At 46.2% G+C, this 15,794-nt stretch overlaps 1 protein-coding gene across 2 annotated transcripts in view; it reads left to right on the forward strand.

Moving 5' to 3' along the window:
* The window catches only part of LOC112262511 (BMP-2-inducible protein kinase-like), an 85,193-nt gene that overhangs the window by 41,461 nt on the left and 27,938 nt on the right, over window positions 1–15,794 (forward strand). For both annotated transcript variants that reach the window (XM_042331258.1, XM_042331259.1), the window contains exons 3-11: window positions 3,826–3,931; window positions 4,253–4,395; window positions 6,543–6,664; window positions 9,996–10,077; window positions 11,186–11,318; window positions 12,511–12,614; window positions 12,743–12,822; window positions 13,069–13,286; window positions 13,660–13,799. In XM_042331258.1, the coding sequence (XP_042187192.1) occupies window positions 3,826–3,931; window positions 4,253–4,395; window positions 6,543–6,664; window positions 9,996–10,077; window positions 11,186–11,318; window positions 12,511–12,614; window positions 12,743–12,822; window positions 13,069–13,286; window positions 13,660–13,799 (1,128 nt within the window). The remainder of the gene's footprint in view (window positions 1–3,825; window positions 3,932–4,252; window positions 4,396–6,542; window positions 6,665–9,995; window positions 10,078–11,185; window positions 11,319–12,510; window positions 12,615–12,742; window positions 12,823–13,068; window positions 13,287–13,659; window positions 13,800–15,794) is intronic.

Below are 15,794 nucleotides of genomic sequence, written 5' to 3' on the forward strand. Positions count from 1 at the left end.
GTGAGGTGGCTGTAACTGTAACTACTACTGTAGATGTGAGGTGGCTGTAACTGTAACTACCTGTAGATGTGAGGTGGCTGTAACTAACTACCGTAGATGTGAGGTGGCTGTAACTACCGTAGATGTGAGTGGTGACTGTAACTACCGTAGATGTGAGGTGGCTGTGACTACTGTAGATGTGAGGTGGCTGTAACTACTGTAGATGTGAGGTGGCTGTGACTACTGTGACTACTGTAGATGTGAGGTGGCTGTAACTACTGTAGATGTGAGGTGGCTGTAACTGAGGTGGCTGTGACTACTGTAGATGTGAGGTGGCTGTGACTACTGTAGATGTGAGGTGCTGTAACTGTGACTACTGTAGATGTGAGGTGGCTGTGACTACTACTGTAGATGTGAGGTGGCTGTGACTACTGTAGATGTGAGGTGGCTGTGACTACTGTAGATGTGAGGTGGCTGTGACTACTGTAGATGTGAGGTGGCTGTGACTACTGTAGATGTGAGGTGGCTGTAACTACTGTAGATGTGAGGTGGCTGTGACTACTGTAGATGTGAGGTGGCTGTGACTACTGTAGATGTGAGGTGGCTGTGACTACTGTAGATGTGAGGTGGCTGTGACTGTAACTACCGTAGATGTGAGGGGCTGGACTGTAAACTGTAACTACCGTAGATGTGAGGTGGCTGTAACTACCGTAGATGTGGGTGTAACTACCGTAGGTGGCTGTAACTGTAACTACCGTAGATGTGAGGTGGCTGTGACTGTAACTACCGTAGATGTGAGGTGGCTGTGACTGTAGACTGTAACCGTAGATGTGAGGTGGCTGTGACTGTAACTACCGTAGATGTGAGGTGGCTGTGACTGTAACTACCGTAGATGTGACTGTAACTACCGTAGATGTGAGGTGGCTGTAACTGTAACTACCGTAGATGTGAGGTGGGCTGTGACTACCGTAGATGTGAGGTGGCTGTAACTACCGTAGATGTGAGGTGGCTAACTGTAACTACCGTAGATGTGAGGTGGCTGTGACTGTAACTACTGTAGATGTGAGGTGGCTGTAACTACTGTAGATGTGAGGATGGCTGTAACTACTACTGTAGATGTGAGGTGGCTGTAACTACTGTAGATGTGAGGTGGCTGTAACTGTAACTACTGTAGATGTGAGGTGGCTGTGACTACTGCTGTAACTACTGTAGATGTGAGGTGGCTGTGACTACCGTAGATGTGAGGTGGCTGTAACTACCGTAGATGTGAGGTGACTGTAACTACCGTAGATGTGAGGTGGCTGTAACTAACTACCGTAGATGTGAGGTGACTGTAACTACCGTAGATGTGAGGGGGCTGTAACTAACTACCGTAGATGTGAGTTGGCTGTGACTGTAACTACCGTAGATGTGAGGTGGCTGTAACTGTAACTACCGTAGATGTGAGGTGGCTGTGACTGTGACTACTGTAGATGTGAGGTGGCTGTGACTGTAACTACCGTAGATGTGAGGTGGCTGTGACTACTGTAGATGTGAGGTGGCTGTAACTGTAACTACTGTAGATGTGAGGTGGCTGTAACTACCGTAGATGTGAGGTGGCTGTGACTACTACCGTAGATGTGAGGTGGCTGTGACTGTAACTACCGTAGATGTGAGGTGGCTGCTGTAGATGTGACTGTAACTACCGTAGATGTGAGGTGGCTGTGACTGTAACTGTAGATGAGGTGGCTGTAACTACTGTGTGAGGTGGGTGGCTGTAACTACTGTAGATGTGAGGTGGGTGGCTGTAACTACTGTAGATGTGAGGTGGCTGTAACTACTGTAGATGTGAGGTGGCTGTAACTGTAACTACTGTAGATGTGAGGTGGCTGTAACTGTAACTACTGTAGATGTAGATGTGAGGTGGCTGTAACTACTGTAGATGTGAGGTGGGCTGTAGATGTGAGGTGCTGTGACTGTAACTACTGTAGATGTGAGGTGGCTGTGACTACTGTAGATGTGAGGTGGCTGTAACTGTAACTACTGTAGATGTGAGGTGGCTGTAACTACTGTAGATGTGACTACTGTAGGGGGCTGTGACTACTGTAGATGTGAGGTGGCTGTGACTGTGACTACTGTAGATGTGAGGTGGCTGTGACTACTGTAGATGTGAGGTGGCTGTAACTACCGTAGATGTGAGGTGGCTGTGACTACTGTAGATGTGAGGTGGCTGTGACTACTGTAGATGTGAGGTGGCTGTGACTACTGTACTACTGTAGATGTGAGGTGGCTGTGACTACTGTAGATGTAGATGTAGAGGGGCTGTGACTACTGTAGATGTGAGGCTGTGTGAGATGTGGCTGTGACTACGTAGATGTGAGGTGGCTGTAACTACCGTAGATGTGACTGTAGATGTGTGGTGGCTGTAACTGTAACTACTGTAGATGTGAGGTGGCTGTAACTACTGTAGATGTGAGGTGGCTGTGACTACTGTAGATGTGAGGTGGCTGTGACTGTAACTACTAGTAGATGTGAGGTGGCTGTAACTGTAACTACTGTAGATGTGAGGTGGCTGTGACTACTGTAGATGTGAGGTGGCTGTGACTACTGTAGATGTGAGGTGGCTGTAACTGTAACTACTGTAGATGTGAGGTGGCTGTGACTACCGTAGATGTGAGGTGGCTGTAACTGACTGTGACTAGAGATGTGAGGTGGCTGTGACTACTGTAGATGTGAGGTGGGTGACTGTAACTACTGTAGATGTGAGGTGGCTGTGACTACTGTAGATGTGAGGTGGCTGTAACTGGCTGTGACTACTGTAGATGTGAGGTGGCTGTGACTACTGTAGATGTGAGGTGGCTGTAACTAACTGTAGATGTGAGGTGGCTGCTGTAACTGTGACTACTGTAGATGTGAGGTGGCTGTGACTACTGTAGATGTGAGGTGGCTGCTCTGACTACTGTAGATGTGAGGTGGCTGTGACTACTGTAGATGTGAGGTGGCTGTAACTACTGGTAGATGTGAGGGGCTGTGACTGTAGATGTGAGGTGGCTGTAACTACCGTAGATGTGAGGTGGCTGTGACTGTAGATAACTACTGTAGATGTGAGGTGGCTGTAACTACTGTAGATGTGAGGTGGCTGTAACTGTAACTACTGTAGATGTGAGGTGGCTGACTGTAACTACTGTAGATGTGTGGTGGCTGTAACTAGACTGTAGATGTGAGGTGGCTGTGACTACTAACTACTGTAGATGTGAGGTGGCTGTAACTACTGTAGATGTGAGGTGGCTGTAACTACTGTAGATGTGAGGTGGCTGTGACTGTAACTACCGTAGATGTGAGGTGGCTGTGACTAACTACCGTAGATGTGAGGTGACTGTAACTACCGTAGATGTGAGGTGGGGGCTGTAACTACTGTAGATGTGAGGGGGCTGTAACTACTGTAGATGTGATGGGGGCTGTAACTACCGTAGATGTGAGGGGGCTGTGACTACTGTAGATGTGAGGTGGCTTTGACTACCGTAGATGTGAGGTGGCTGTGACTACTGTAGATGTGAGGGGGCTGTGACTACTGTAGATGTGAGGGGGCTGTGACACACTGGGACAGGACGTGAACACTAAGAAACAAAGACCAACACCTGATGGTTGGACTGATGACGGACTTCACTTCTATGAGGAGAATAAGCCCCCAATGTCCTCAATCCACAGTAGATTGAGGGAACAATAAAAACATTTGAATCCATTTTAGAATAAGGCTGTAATGTAACAAAATGTGGAGTAAGTCAAGGGGTCTGAATACTTTCCGAATGCACTGTATCGATCTCTGTATCGATCTCTTAGAATGTCCTCCTCCTCCTCCTTCTGCAGAAAGAGCTGTCAGGTCATAAGAACATAGTGAACTACCTGGACTCTACCATCAACTCCGTAGGGGACAGTGTCTGGGAGGTCCTTATCCTCATGGAGTACTGTAAAGGTAGGAGTTTTGGGTCTCCCCCCCCTCTTCCATTTTCATACAGTTGTTCGGTCCGGTAATGTCTTTTTTTAAAATTGAACATACAGATACAAATATACTTCAGAGTTCAACAAATATTCCTCTAATTTTTCTCTTCTTATTGACCCTGGATTGTAACTTAAACATTCTCCTTCTCCTCTCTCACCCACTACCTCATTCTCCCCCTCTTTTTCACTCTCCTGTCCCTCCCCCATCTCCTCTCCCTCCCCATCTCTCTCTCTCCCCCTCTCCTTCACCCCCTTTCTCCTCCCTTCTCCTGTCTCTTCTCCCTCCCTCCCCCAGCTGGTCAGGTAGTGAAGCAGATGAATCAGCGTCTCCATATAGGGTTTACGGAGCCGGAGGTGTTGACCATCTTCACTGATACCTGTGAGGCTGTGGCCAGGCTGCATCAGTGTAGAACCCCTGTCATACACAGGGACCTCAAGGTAAGGAGAAGAAACACACACACACACACACACACACACATCAGTGTAACACACCTCATACACAGGGACCTGAAGGTAAGGAGAAGAAAAACACACACACACATCAGTGTAACACACCTCATACACAGGGACCTGAAGGTAAGGAGAAGAAACAGACCTCGGTCCTTCTCGCTCCTCTCTACTCTCTCCTTCACCACATCATTTGTGTTTCTCTGTTCTGTATAGGTGTCCTTCTACTCATTGTCCAACTCTCAATGCTCCTCTTCCTCTGTCATATTCTCTCTTCCTCTTCATCCTTTACCCCTTCTCCCCCTCTTCCTATCGTCTGCCACAATGCGCTTATCCTTAATCCCCCCCCCCCCTCTACCTCCGCCTTTCTCCATCTTCCTAACACGGGGGTCTGCCCAGCCTGTCCTAACACGGGGGTCTGCCCAGCCTGGGCAGGGGTAAGGGTAAGGGGTAAGGGTTAGGTGTAAGGGGTAAGGGGTAAGGGTTAGGTGTAAGGGTTAGGGGTAAGGGTTGGGTGTAAGGGTTAGGGTTAGGTGTAAGGGTTAGAAGCTAGGTTTAGTTTTAGGGTTAGAAGCTAGGTTTAGGGTTAGGGTTAGAAGCTAGGTTTAGGGTTAGGGTTAGAAGCTAGGTTTAGGGTTAGGGTTAGAAGCTAGGTTTAGGGTTAGGGTTAGAAGCTAGGTTTAGGGTTAGGGTTAGAAGCTAGGTTTAGTTTTAGGGTTAGAAGCTAGGTTTAGGGTTAGAAGCTAGGGTTAGGGTTAGAAGCTAGGGTTAGAAGCTAGGGTTAGGGTTAGAAGCTAGGGTTAGGGTTAGAAGCTAGGGTAAGTTTTAGGGTTAGACGCTACGTTTAGGGTTAGACGCTACGTTTAGGGTTAGACGCTACGTTTAGGGTTAGTTTTAAGGTTAGACGCTACGTTTAGGGTTAGTTTTAAGGTTAGAAGCTAGGTTTAGGGTTAGGGTTAGAAGCTAGGTTTAGGGTTAGGGTTAGAAGCTAGGTTTAGGGTTAGGGTTAGAAGCTAGGTTTAGGGTTAGAAGCTAGGGTTAGGGTTAGAAGCTAGGGTTTTAGGGTTAGAGCTAGGGTAAGTTTTAGGGTTAGACGCTACGTTTAGGGTTAGACGCTACGTTTAGGGTTAGACGCTACGTTTAGGGTTAGTTTTAAGGTTAGAAGCTAGGTTTAGGGTTAGAGTACAGGTTAGAGTACAGGTTAGGGTTAGGTGTAAGGGTTAGAAGTTAGGGTTAGAAGCTAGGGTTAGAAGCTAGGGTTAGAAGCTAGGGTTAGGGTAAGTTTTAGGGTTAGAAGCTAGGTTTAGGGTTAGACGCTACGTTTAGGGTTAGTTTTAGGGTTAGAAGCTAGGTTTAGGGTTAGTTTTAGGGTTAGAAGCTAGGTTTAGGGTTAGTTTTAGGGTTAGAAGCTAGGTTTAGGGTTAGAAGCTAGGTTTAGGGTTAGTTTTAGGGTTAGAAGCTAGGTTTAGGGTTAGAAGCTAGGTTTAGGGTTAGAAGCTAGGTTTAGGGTTAGGGTTAAGGGTTATGTTTAGGGTTAAGGTTTTAGGGTTAGGTGTAAGGGTTAAGTTTCGGGAAAATAGGATTTTGAATGGGACTGAATTGTGTGTCCCCACAAGGTGTACAAGCTGTACAAGACTGTGTGTGTCTGTCATTCAGCTCTCTTTCCCCTTCTGTCCTTTGTGTCGCTGTCCCCCCCCCTCTCCTTCTCCCATCATTTCACCCTTTGTGTCCCTTTCAATCTAATATTCATCCTGTTCCCCACTCGTTCCTCTCTCCCTCAGTAATGTTTTGTGTATCTTGGCATATCTCTCTGCTGTGGACTAAAATAGTCAACAAAACAGAACCTGTCCAAGTCCTGTGAATAAACTCGTTTTCTATTGGCCAGCTTTAGTAGTCCAGCTACCTCACCATCCACATTGTAATTTGGGCAGTCAGGGACACACTCCCCACTTCTCTCTCTCTCTCTCTCTCTCTCTGTCTCTCTCTCTCTGTCTCTCTCTCTGTCACAGACAGACAGACAGACTCTTTCCTCCATCCATCAATGTCGCTTTCAATCATTCACGTCCTCTTTTTTTCCCCCCTACCTTCATCTCCCCCTTCTGTCCATCTCTTACGAAAGGTTTGTCTCTCTCCTCCAGGTAGAGAACATCCTCCTGAGTGATAATGGGAGTTATGTTCTGTGTGATTTTGGAAGTGCTTCTCTCAAAGTGCTGCTTCCACATAAAGACGGAGTGACCGCCGTGGAGGACGAAATCAAGAAGTGAGTGGGTGACCTTTGAGTGTGTGTGTGTGTGCCTCACTTGTCATCTATGTGCATACATTTGTAGATGCACATCATCACTGAGTCACGATTGTCCATCGGATTGACTGTAAGGGCTGTCTTTACCAGGGCTGTCTTTACCAGGGGCTGTCTTTGCCAGGGGCTGTCTTTGCCAGGGGCTGTCTTTGCCAGGGGCTGTCTTTGCCAAGGGCTGTCTTTGCCAAGGGCTGTCTTTGCCAAGGGCTGTCTATGCCAAGGGCTGTCTATGCCAAGGGCTGTCTATGCCAAGGGCTGTCTATGCCAAGGGCTGTCTATGCCAAGGGCTGTCCAAGGGCTGTTTGCCAAGGGCTGTCTTTGCCAAGGGCTGTCTATGCCAAGGGCTGTCTATGCCAAGGGCTGTCTATGCCAAGGGCTGTCTATGCCAAGGGCTGTCTATGCCAAGGGCTGTCTATGCCAAGGGCTGTCTATGCCAAGGGCTGTCTATGCAAAGGGCTGTCTATGCAAAGGGCTGTCTTTGCCAAGGGCTGCCTATGCAAAGGGCTGTCTTGTATGGTGTAATTTCTCACTAAAAGATGGGCTTGCCATTGGTAGACATTCCATCAGTACCTGGTAACAGAATAATCACCCATCAGTACCTGGTAACAGAATAATCACCCATCAGTACCTGGTAACAGAATAATCACCCATCAGTACCTGGTAACAGAATAATCACCCATCAGTACCTGGTAACAGAATAATCACCCATCAGTACCTGGTAACAGAATAATCACCCATCAGTACCTGGTAACAGAATAATCACCCATCAGTACCTGGTAACAGAATAATCACCCATCAGTACCTGGTAACAGAATAATCACCCATCAGTACCTGGTAACAGAATAATCACCCATCAGTACCTGGTAACAGAATAATCACCCATCAGTACCTGGTAACAGAATAATCACCCATCAGTACCTGGTAACAGAATAATCACCCATCAGTACCTGGTAACAGAATAATCACCCATCAGTACCTGGTAACAGAATAATCACCCATCAGTACCTGGTAACAGAATAATCACCCATCAGTACCTGGTAACAGAATAATCACCCATCAGTACCTGGTAACAGAATAATCACCCATCAGTACCTGGTAACAGAATAATCACCCATCAGTACCTGGTAACAGAATAATCACCCATCAGTACCTGGTAACAGAATAATCACCCATCAGTACCTGGTAACAGAATAATCACCCATCAGTACCTGGTAACAGAATAATCACCCATCAGTACCTGGTAACAGAATAATCACCCATCAGTACCTGGTAACAGAATAATCACCCATCAGTACCTGGTAACAGAATAATCACCCATCAGTACCTGGTAACAGAATAATCACCCATCAGTACCTGGTAACAGAATAATCACCCATCAGTACCTGGTAACAGAATAATCACCCATCAGTACCTGGTAACAGAATAATCACCCATCAGTACCTGGTAACAGAATAATCACCCATCAGTACCTGGTAACAGAATAATCACACAACACAGGATGTTGTGAAATATAAATGTCTGAAATAACTAACGTTTACACGTGGGAGTAATGATTCATAAATGATGAGTGGTGTGCTGTTTATAAACACCTTATGAATGGTTTATAAACACCTTATGAATGGTTTATAAACACCTTATGAATGGTTTATAAACACCTTATGAATGGTTTATAAACACCTTATGAATGGTTTATAAACACCTTATGAATGGTTTATAAACACCTTATGAATGGTTTATAAACACCTTATGAATGGTTTATAAACACCTTATGAATGGTTTATAAACGGACCCTTTAAATGAGGTGTTCTCCACTTCAGCTCTGCACTCAAACAATGCACTATGCAGTGCACTAACGTGGGCTTTGGCCTAAAGTAGTGCACTATATAGGGAATAGGGCTCTGGTCAACAGTAGAGCACTATATAGGGAATAGGGCTCTGGTCAACAGTAGAGCACTATATAGGGAATAGGGCTCTGGTCTAAAGTAGTGTACTATATAGGGAATAGGGCTCTGGTCAACAGTAGAGCACTATATAGGGAATAGGGCTCTGGGCTAAAGTAGTGCACTATATAGGGAATAGGGTTCTGGTCAACAGTAGTGCACTATATAGGGAATAGGGCTCTGGTCTAAAGTAGTGCACTATATAGGGAATAGGGTGCCATAGGGTTCTGGTCTAAAGTAGTGCACTATATAGGGAATAGGGTGCCATAGGGTTCTGGTCTAAAGTAGTGCACTATATAGGGAATAGGGTCTATAGTAGTGTACTATATAGGGAATAGGGCTCTGGTCTAAAGTAGTGCACTATATAGGGAATAGGTTCTATAGTAGTGTATTATATAGGGAATAGGGTCTATAGTAGTGTACTATATAGGGAATAAGGTCTACAGTAGTGTACTATATAGGGTCTATAGTAGTGCACAACATAGGGAATAGGGTCTATAGTAGTGCACTATATAGGGAATAGGGTCTATAGTAGTGTATATTATAGGGAATAGGGTCTATAGTAGTGTACTATATAGGGAATAGGGTCTATAGTAGTGTACTATATAGGGAATAGGGTCTATAGTAGTGCACTATATAGGGAGTAGGGTCTATAGTAGTGTATATTATAGGGAATAGGGTCTATAGTAGTGTACTATATAGGGAATAGGGTCTATAGTAGTGTACTATATAGGGAATAGGGTGCCATAGGGTTCTGGTCTATAGTAGTGTACTACATAGGGAATAGGGTCTATAGTAGTGTACTATATAGGGAATAGGGTGCCAGTCCTGATCTATAGTAGTGTACTACATAGGGAATAGGGTCTATAGTAGTGTACTACATAGGGAATAGGGTGCCATAGGGTTCTGGTCTATAGTAGTGTACTACATAGGGAATAGGGTCTATAGTAGTGTACTACATAGGGAATAGGGTCTATAGTAGTGTACTACATAGGGAATAGGGTCTATAGTAGTGCACTACATAGGGAATAGGGTATAATTTCAGCTGCTTCATACTTGGGGCGGCAGGGTAGCCTAGTGGTTAGAGCAGTGGACTAGTAACCGGAAGGTTGCAAGTTCAAACCCCCGAGCTGACAAGGTACAAATCTGTTGTTCTGCCCCTGAACAGGCAGTTAACCCACTGTTCCTAGGCCGTCATTGAAAATAAGAATTTGTTCTTTAACTGATCTTGCCTAGTTAAATAAAGGTAAAAAATAATAAAATAAAAAACTTGCATAACACTAGAACTGAAACATGACTTTTGACGCTGAGCAGTTAGTGTGTGTGTGTGTGTGTGTGTGTGTGTGTGTGTGTAGGTACACGACCCTGTCTTATCGAGCTCCAGAGATGATTAACGTGTACGCAGGGAAGGCCATTACCACCAAGGCTGATATATGGGTAAGTGGTTGTGGTGTGTGTACGGAAACCTAGGGGTGTGTGTACATACGCGGAGGTGTGTGTGGACTCTAGCCAGTCAGTAACAGAAGAGCTTGAGTTGTGTGTGTGTGTGTGTTGTGAATGTACCCAGCATGGCCAAAACTGTGGACACCCCTTCAAATTCGCGGATTCTAATATTTCAGCCACACCAGTTGCTGACAGGTGTATAAAATACAGCACACCACCATGCAATCTCCATAGACAAACAACATTGACAAGTAGAATGTCTTTACTGAAGAGCTCAGTGACTTTTCAACGTGGCACCGTCATTGGATGCCACCTTTTGTTTGTGTGTTTGTCAAATTTCTGCCCAGCTAGAGCTGCTAGAGCTGCCCCCCAGTCAACTGTCAGCGCTGTTATTGTGAAGTGGGAAACGTCTAGGAGAAACAACGGCTCAGCTGCCAAGTGGCAGCTCACAGAACGGAACCGCTGAAGCACGTAGCGTGTAATTTAAAAAAAAATCTGTCCTCGGTTGCAACACTCACATACTGAGTTTCCTAACTGCCTCTGGAAGTGACATCAGCGCAGGAACTGTTCGTCGGGAGCTTCAGGAAATGGGTTTCCGTGGCCGAGCAGCCGCACACAAAACTAAGATCACCATGCGCAATGCCAATCGTCGTCTGGAGTGGTGTAAAAGCTTGCGCCGCCATTGGACTCTGGAGCTGTGGAAACGCGTTCTCTGGAGTAATTAATCACTCTTCACCATCTGGAAGTCCGATGGACGAATCTGGGGGTGGGGGGATTATAGGTGTGGAGAAACTGAATGGAGAAATACACTGTCTTCATTTGTCTGACAGGAGACAGCAGTCCATGTTATATAACATACTGCATATAGGCATGTATTTTAATATGGTTTTATATCATGTTGTACAAGCTGTGTTTTCTCTGTTTCAGGCTCTTGGTTGCGTGTTGTACACGCTGTGTCTCTTCTGTTTCATGCTCTTGGTTGCTTGTTGTACAAGCTGTGTTTCTTCTGTTTCAGGCTCTTGGTTGCGTGTTGTACACGCTGTGTCTCTTCTGTTTCATGCTCTTGGTTGCTTGTTGTACACGCTGTGTTTCTGTGTTTCAGGCTCTTGGTTGCTTGTTGTACAAGCTGTGTTTCTTCTCGCTCCCGTTCGGGGAGAGTCAAGTCGCCATATGTGATGGAACCTTTGTCGTTCCCGACAATTCCAAATTCTCCTTCAAGCTGCACTGCTTAATCAGTAAGTCCATTTGCCTTGTTCCTCAGCGACACACCAACCACAAAGCTGTCAATACAAATAACAATTAAACCACATTGAACATTGTCATGTGAATATTTCTGATGCGTAAACATTTAACAGTCCAATTAATTTGCCTGATCAAACTACCATTCATTGTTTCCACACCCACTGTAGGCCTTTAATATAAAATATTATCCAATAGCGCCACCTTGTGGTCAAACGTGAGATGGACATTTAATGCATTGTACCAGGGTGAAAAATGTATTATAGAGAGGTAATACTAGTATTTTCATACACATTTCAATTCACTTATTTATATTTTAAACCTGTGTAAAGTGTACATGCCTTCTCTTAAGGAAAGTGGGGATTCTCTGAAATGTCTGCGATACTATAAAGTAATGTGTATTAAACTATATGTCCCCTCTACTCCAGGATATATTAAACTATGTCCTCTCTCCTCCCATGTCTTCTCCAGGATATATTAAACTATATGTCCCCTCTACTCCAGGATATATTAAACTATATGTCCCCTCTACTCCAGGATACATTAAACTATATGTCCCCTCTACTCCAGGATACATTAAACTATATGTCCCCTCTACTCCAGGATACATTAAACTGTGTCCCCTCTACTCCAGGATATATTAAACTATGTGTCCCCTCTAAACCAGGATACATTAAACTGTGTCCCCTCTCTCCAGGATATATTAAACTATGTGTCCCCTCTACTCCAGGATACATTAAACTGTGTCCCCTCTACTCCAGGATATATTAAACTATATGTCCCCTCTACTCCAGGATATATTAAACTATGTGTCCCCTCTACTCCAGGATATATTAAACTATGTGTCCCCTCTACTCCAGGATACATTAAACTGTGTCCCCTCTACTCCAGGATATATTAAACTATATGTCCCCTCTACTCCAGGATATATTAAACTATGTGTCCCCTCTACTCCAGGATATATTAAACTATGTGTCCCCTCTACTCCAGGATACATTAAACTATATGTCCCCTCTACTCCAGGATACATTAAACTATATGTCCCCTCTACTCCAGGATACATTAAACTATATGTCCCCTCTACTCCAGGATACATTAAACTATGTGTCCCCTCTACTCCAGGATACATTAAACTATGTGTCCCCTCTACTCCAGGATACATTAAACTATGTGTCCCCTCTACTCCAGGATATATGCTTGAGCCTGACCATGAGAAGAGACCAGACATCTATCAAGTCTCCTACTTTGCCTTCAAGTTAGCTGGAAAGGAGTGTCCAGTGCCAAATCTCTTTGTAAGTCGCTGTTCATTGATTGTGACAGATGTGTTTTGTATTATAAGTGAAGTGAAGACCCGTGTCTGGAGAAGTTGGGTGTCCTATATACCCAGCAACAATGACGGTTGTATTGGGCCCCTCTGCAGAGCTCCCCTCTCCCTACGTCACTCCCTGAGCCACTCACAGCCAGCGAGGTTGCTGCTAAGAAGAGCATGACGAAAGCCAGGTACAGTCACATTGTGTTAACTCGATAGCTACCTACACAAAATAGCTAGCTAGAACCAAGTGTTAATAAGATAAAACATTTAAAAAGATTAAAAGCAATACAAAGAAGTTCTCCCTTCACTGTGCTGTGGATATTTGTCAAAGAATACGAGTCGTGTCTCTTTTTGTAAAATACGAATAAGAATGTATAAATAAATGTTAATAATGATGTTTTTCCACTGTTCTGGTTGTTCCCCTACTACTCCAGAATCACAGAGTCCGCGGGCCCGACGGCAACTTCCATCGCTCCGAGACAGAGACCCAAGGCTGCCAACAGTAATGTGATACCCATCCCTGTAGCCAACACAGCTGTCACCCCTATAGCCGTGCCAGCCGCCGCCACGCCCACCGCCGCCACGCCCATCGCCGCCACGCCCATCACCCCTACAGCTGTGCCTTCTGTAGCCGTCAGCAATGGGCAGAAAGGTGAGAAAGCAAAAATACTGTGTTTATCTGCCATCATGCCCCCTGAGCGAGACTCTGAACCCCCTGAGCGAGACTCTGTACCCCCTGAGCGAGACTCTGTACCCCCTGAGCGAGACTCTGTACCCCCTGAGCGAGACTCTGTACCCCCTGAGCGAGACTCTGTACCCCCTGAGCGAGACTCTGTACCCCCTGAGCGAGACTCTGTACCCCCTGAGCGAGACTCTGAACCCCCTGAGCGGCTATCCCCCAAGGGGCACTGCTCCGTGGCGGACCCTGTGCATCTCAACGGGTTTATCTGAGAGGGTTTGTATAGGCAGAAGACACATTCTCACTAAATAGACAACGAACGATCTCCTCTCCTCTTGTATCACAGCTCCAACACCTGGTAACAGCCAGCCGGTTGCTCCACAGCCCCAGACAGCCAACAGGGTCCTCCAACAGCTGCAGCCTGGAGACCTGCGTCTGCAGCAACATCTCCATCCTGTCCATCCACAGCAGCTCCAATACCTTCAGGTACTGCTGAGAAACCCTCACGCTGTCTGACACCAGGGGTATATTAAGGTTCTACTGATAAACCCTCACGCTGTCTGACACCAGGGGTATATTAAGGTTCTACTGATAAACCCTCACGCTGTCTGACACCAGGGGTATATTAAGGTTCTACTAATAAACCCTCACGCTGTCTGACACCAGGGGTATATTAAGGTTCTACTGATAAACCCTCACGCTGTCTGACACCAGGGGTATATTAAGGTTCTACTGATAAACCCTCACGCTGTCTGACACCAGGGGTATATTAAGGTTCTACTGATAAACCCTCACGCTGTCTGACACCAGGGGTATATTAAGGTTCTACTGATAAACCCTCACGCTGTCTGACACCAGGGGTATATTAAGGTTCTACTAATAAACCCTCACGCTGTCTGACACCAGGGGTATATTAAGGTTCTACTGATAAACCCTCACGCTGTCTGACACCAGGGGTATATTAAGGTTCTACTGATAAACCCTCACGCTGTCTGACACCAGGGTTATATTAAGCGAGTTACACTTTAGCAAAACCAAAATCAGTGTTGTCAACTCAGCAAAAAATAAACATCCTCTCACGGTCAACTGTGTTTATTTTCAGCAATCTTAACATGTGTAAATATTTGTATGAACATAACAAGATTCAACAACTGAGACATAAACTGAACAAGTTCCACAGACATGTGACTAACAGAAATTGAATAATGTGTCCCTGAACAAAGGGGGGGGGGGGTCAAAATCAAAAGTAACAGTCAGTATCTGGTGTGGCCACCAGCTGCATTAAGTACTGCAGTGCATCTCCTCCTCATGGACTGCACCAGATTTGCCAGTTCTTACTGTGAGATGTTTACCCACTCTTCCACCAAGGCACCTGCAAGTTCCTGGACATTTCTGGGGGGGAATGGCCCTAGTCCTCACCCTCCGATCCAACAGGGCCCAGACATTTCAGGGGGGGAATGGCCCTAGCCCTCACCCTCCGATCCAACAGGTCCCAGACGTGCTCAATGTGATTGAGATCCGGGCTCTTCGCTGGCTATGGCAGAACACTGACATTCCTGTCTTGCAGGAAATAATGCACAGAACGAGCAGTATGGCTGGTGGCATTGTCATGTTGGAGGGTCATGTCAGGATGAGCCTGCAGGAAGGGTACCACATGAGGGAGGGTTCTGTCAGGATGAGCCTGCAGGAAGGATACCACATGAGGGAGGGTTCTGTCAGGATGAGCCTGCAGGAAGGATACCACATGAGGGAGGGTTCTGTCAGGATGAGCCTGCAGGAAGGATACCACATGAGGGAGGGTTCTGTCAGGATGAGCCTGCAGGAAGGATACCACATGAGGGAGGGTTCTGTCAGGATGAGCCTGTAGGAAGGATACCACATGAGGGAGGGTTCTGTCAGGATGAGCCTGCAGGAAGGATACCACATGAGGGAGGGTTCTGTCAGGATGAGCCTAGGAAGGATACCACATGAGGGAGGGTTCTGTCAGGATGAGCCTGCAGGAAGGATACCACATGAGGGAGGGTTCTGTCAGGATGAGCCTGCAGGAAGGATACCACATGAGGGAGGGTTCTGTCAGGATGAGCCTGCAGGAAGGATACCACATGAGGGAGGGTTCTGTCAGGATGAGCCTGCAGGAAGGATACCACATGAGGGAGGGTTCTGTCAGGATGAGCCTGCAGGAAGGATACCACATGAGGGAGGGTTCTGTCAGGATGAGCCTGCAGGAAGGATACCACATGAGGGAGGGTTCTGTCAGGATGAGCCTGCAGGAAGGGTACCACATGAGGGAGGAGGATGTCTCCCCTGTAATGCACAGCGTTGAGATTGCCTGCAATGACAACAAGCTCAGTCTGATGATGCTGTGACACACCGACCCAGACCCTGACGGACCCTCCACCTCCAAATCGATCCCACTCCAGAGTTCAGGCCTCAGTGTAACGCTCATTCCTTCGACGATAAATGTGAATCCGATCATCAACC

This window comes from Oncorhynchus tshawytscha, linkage group LG12 (assembly GCF_018296145.1).
Source record: "Oncorhynchus tshawytscha isolate Ot180627B linkage group LG12, Otsh_v2.0, whole genome shotgun sequence".
Lineage (NCBI taxonomy): Eukaryota > Metazoa > Chordata > Actinopteri > Salmoniformes > Salmonidae > Oncorhynchus > Oncorhynchus tshawytscha.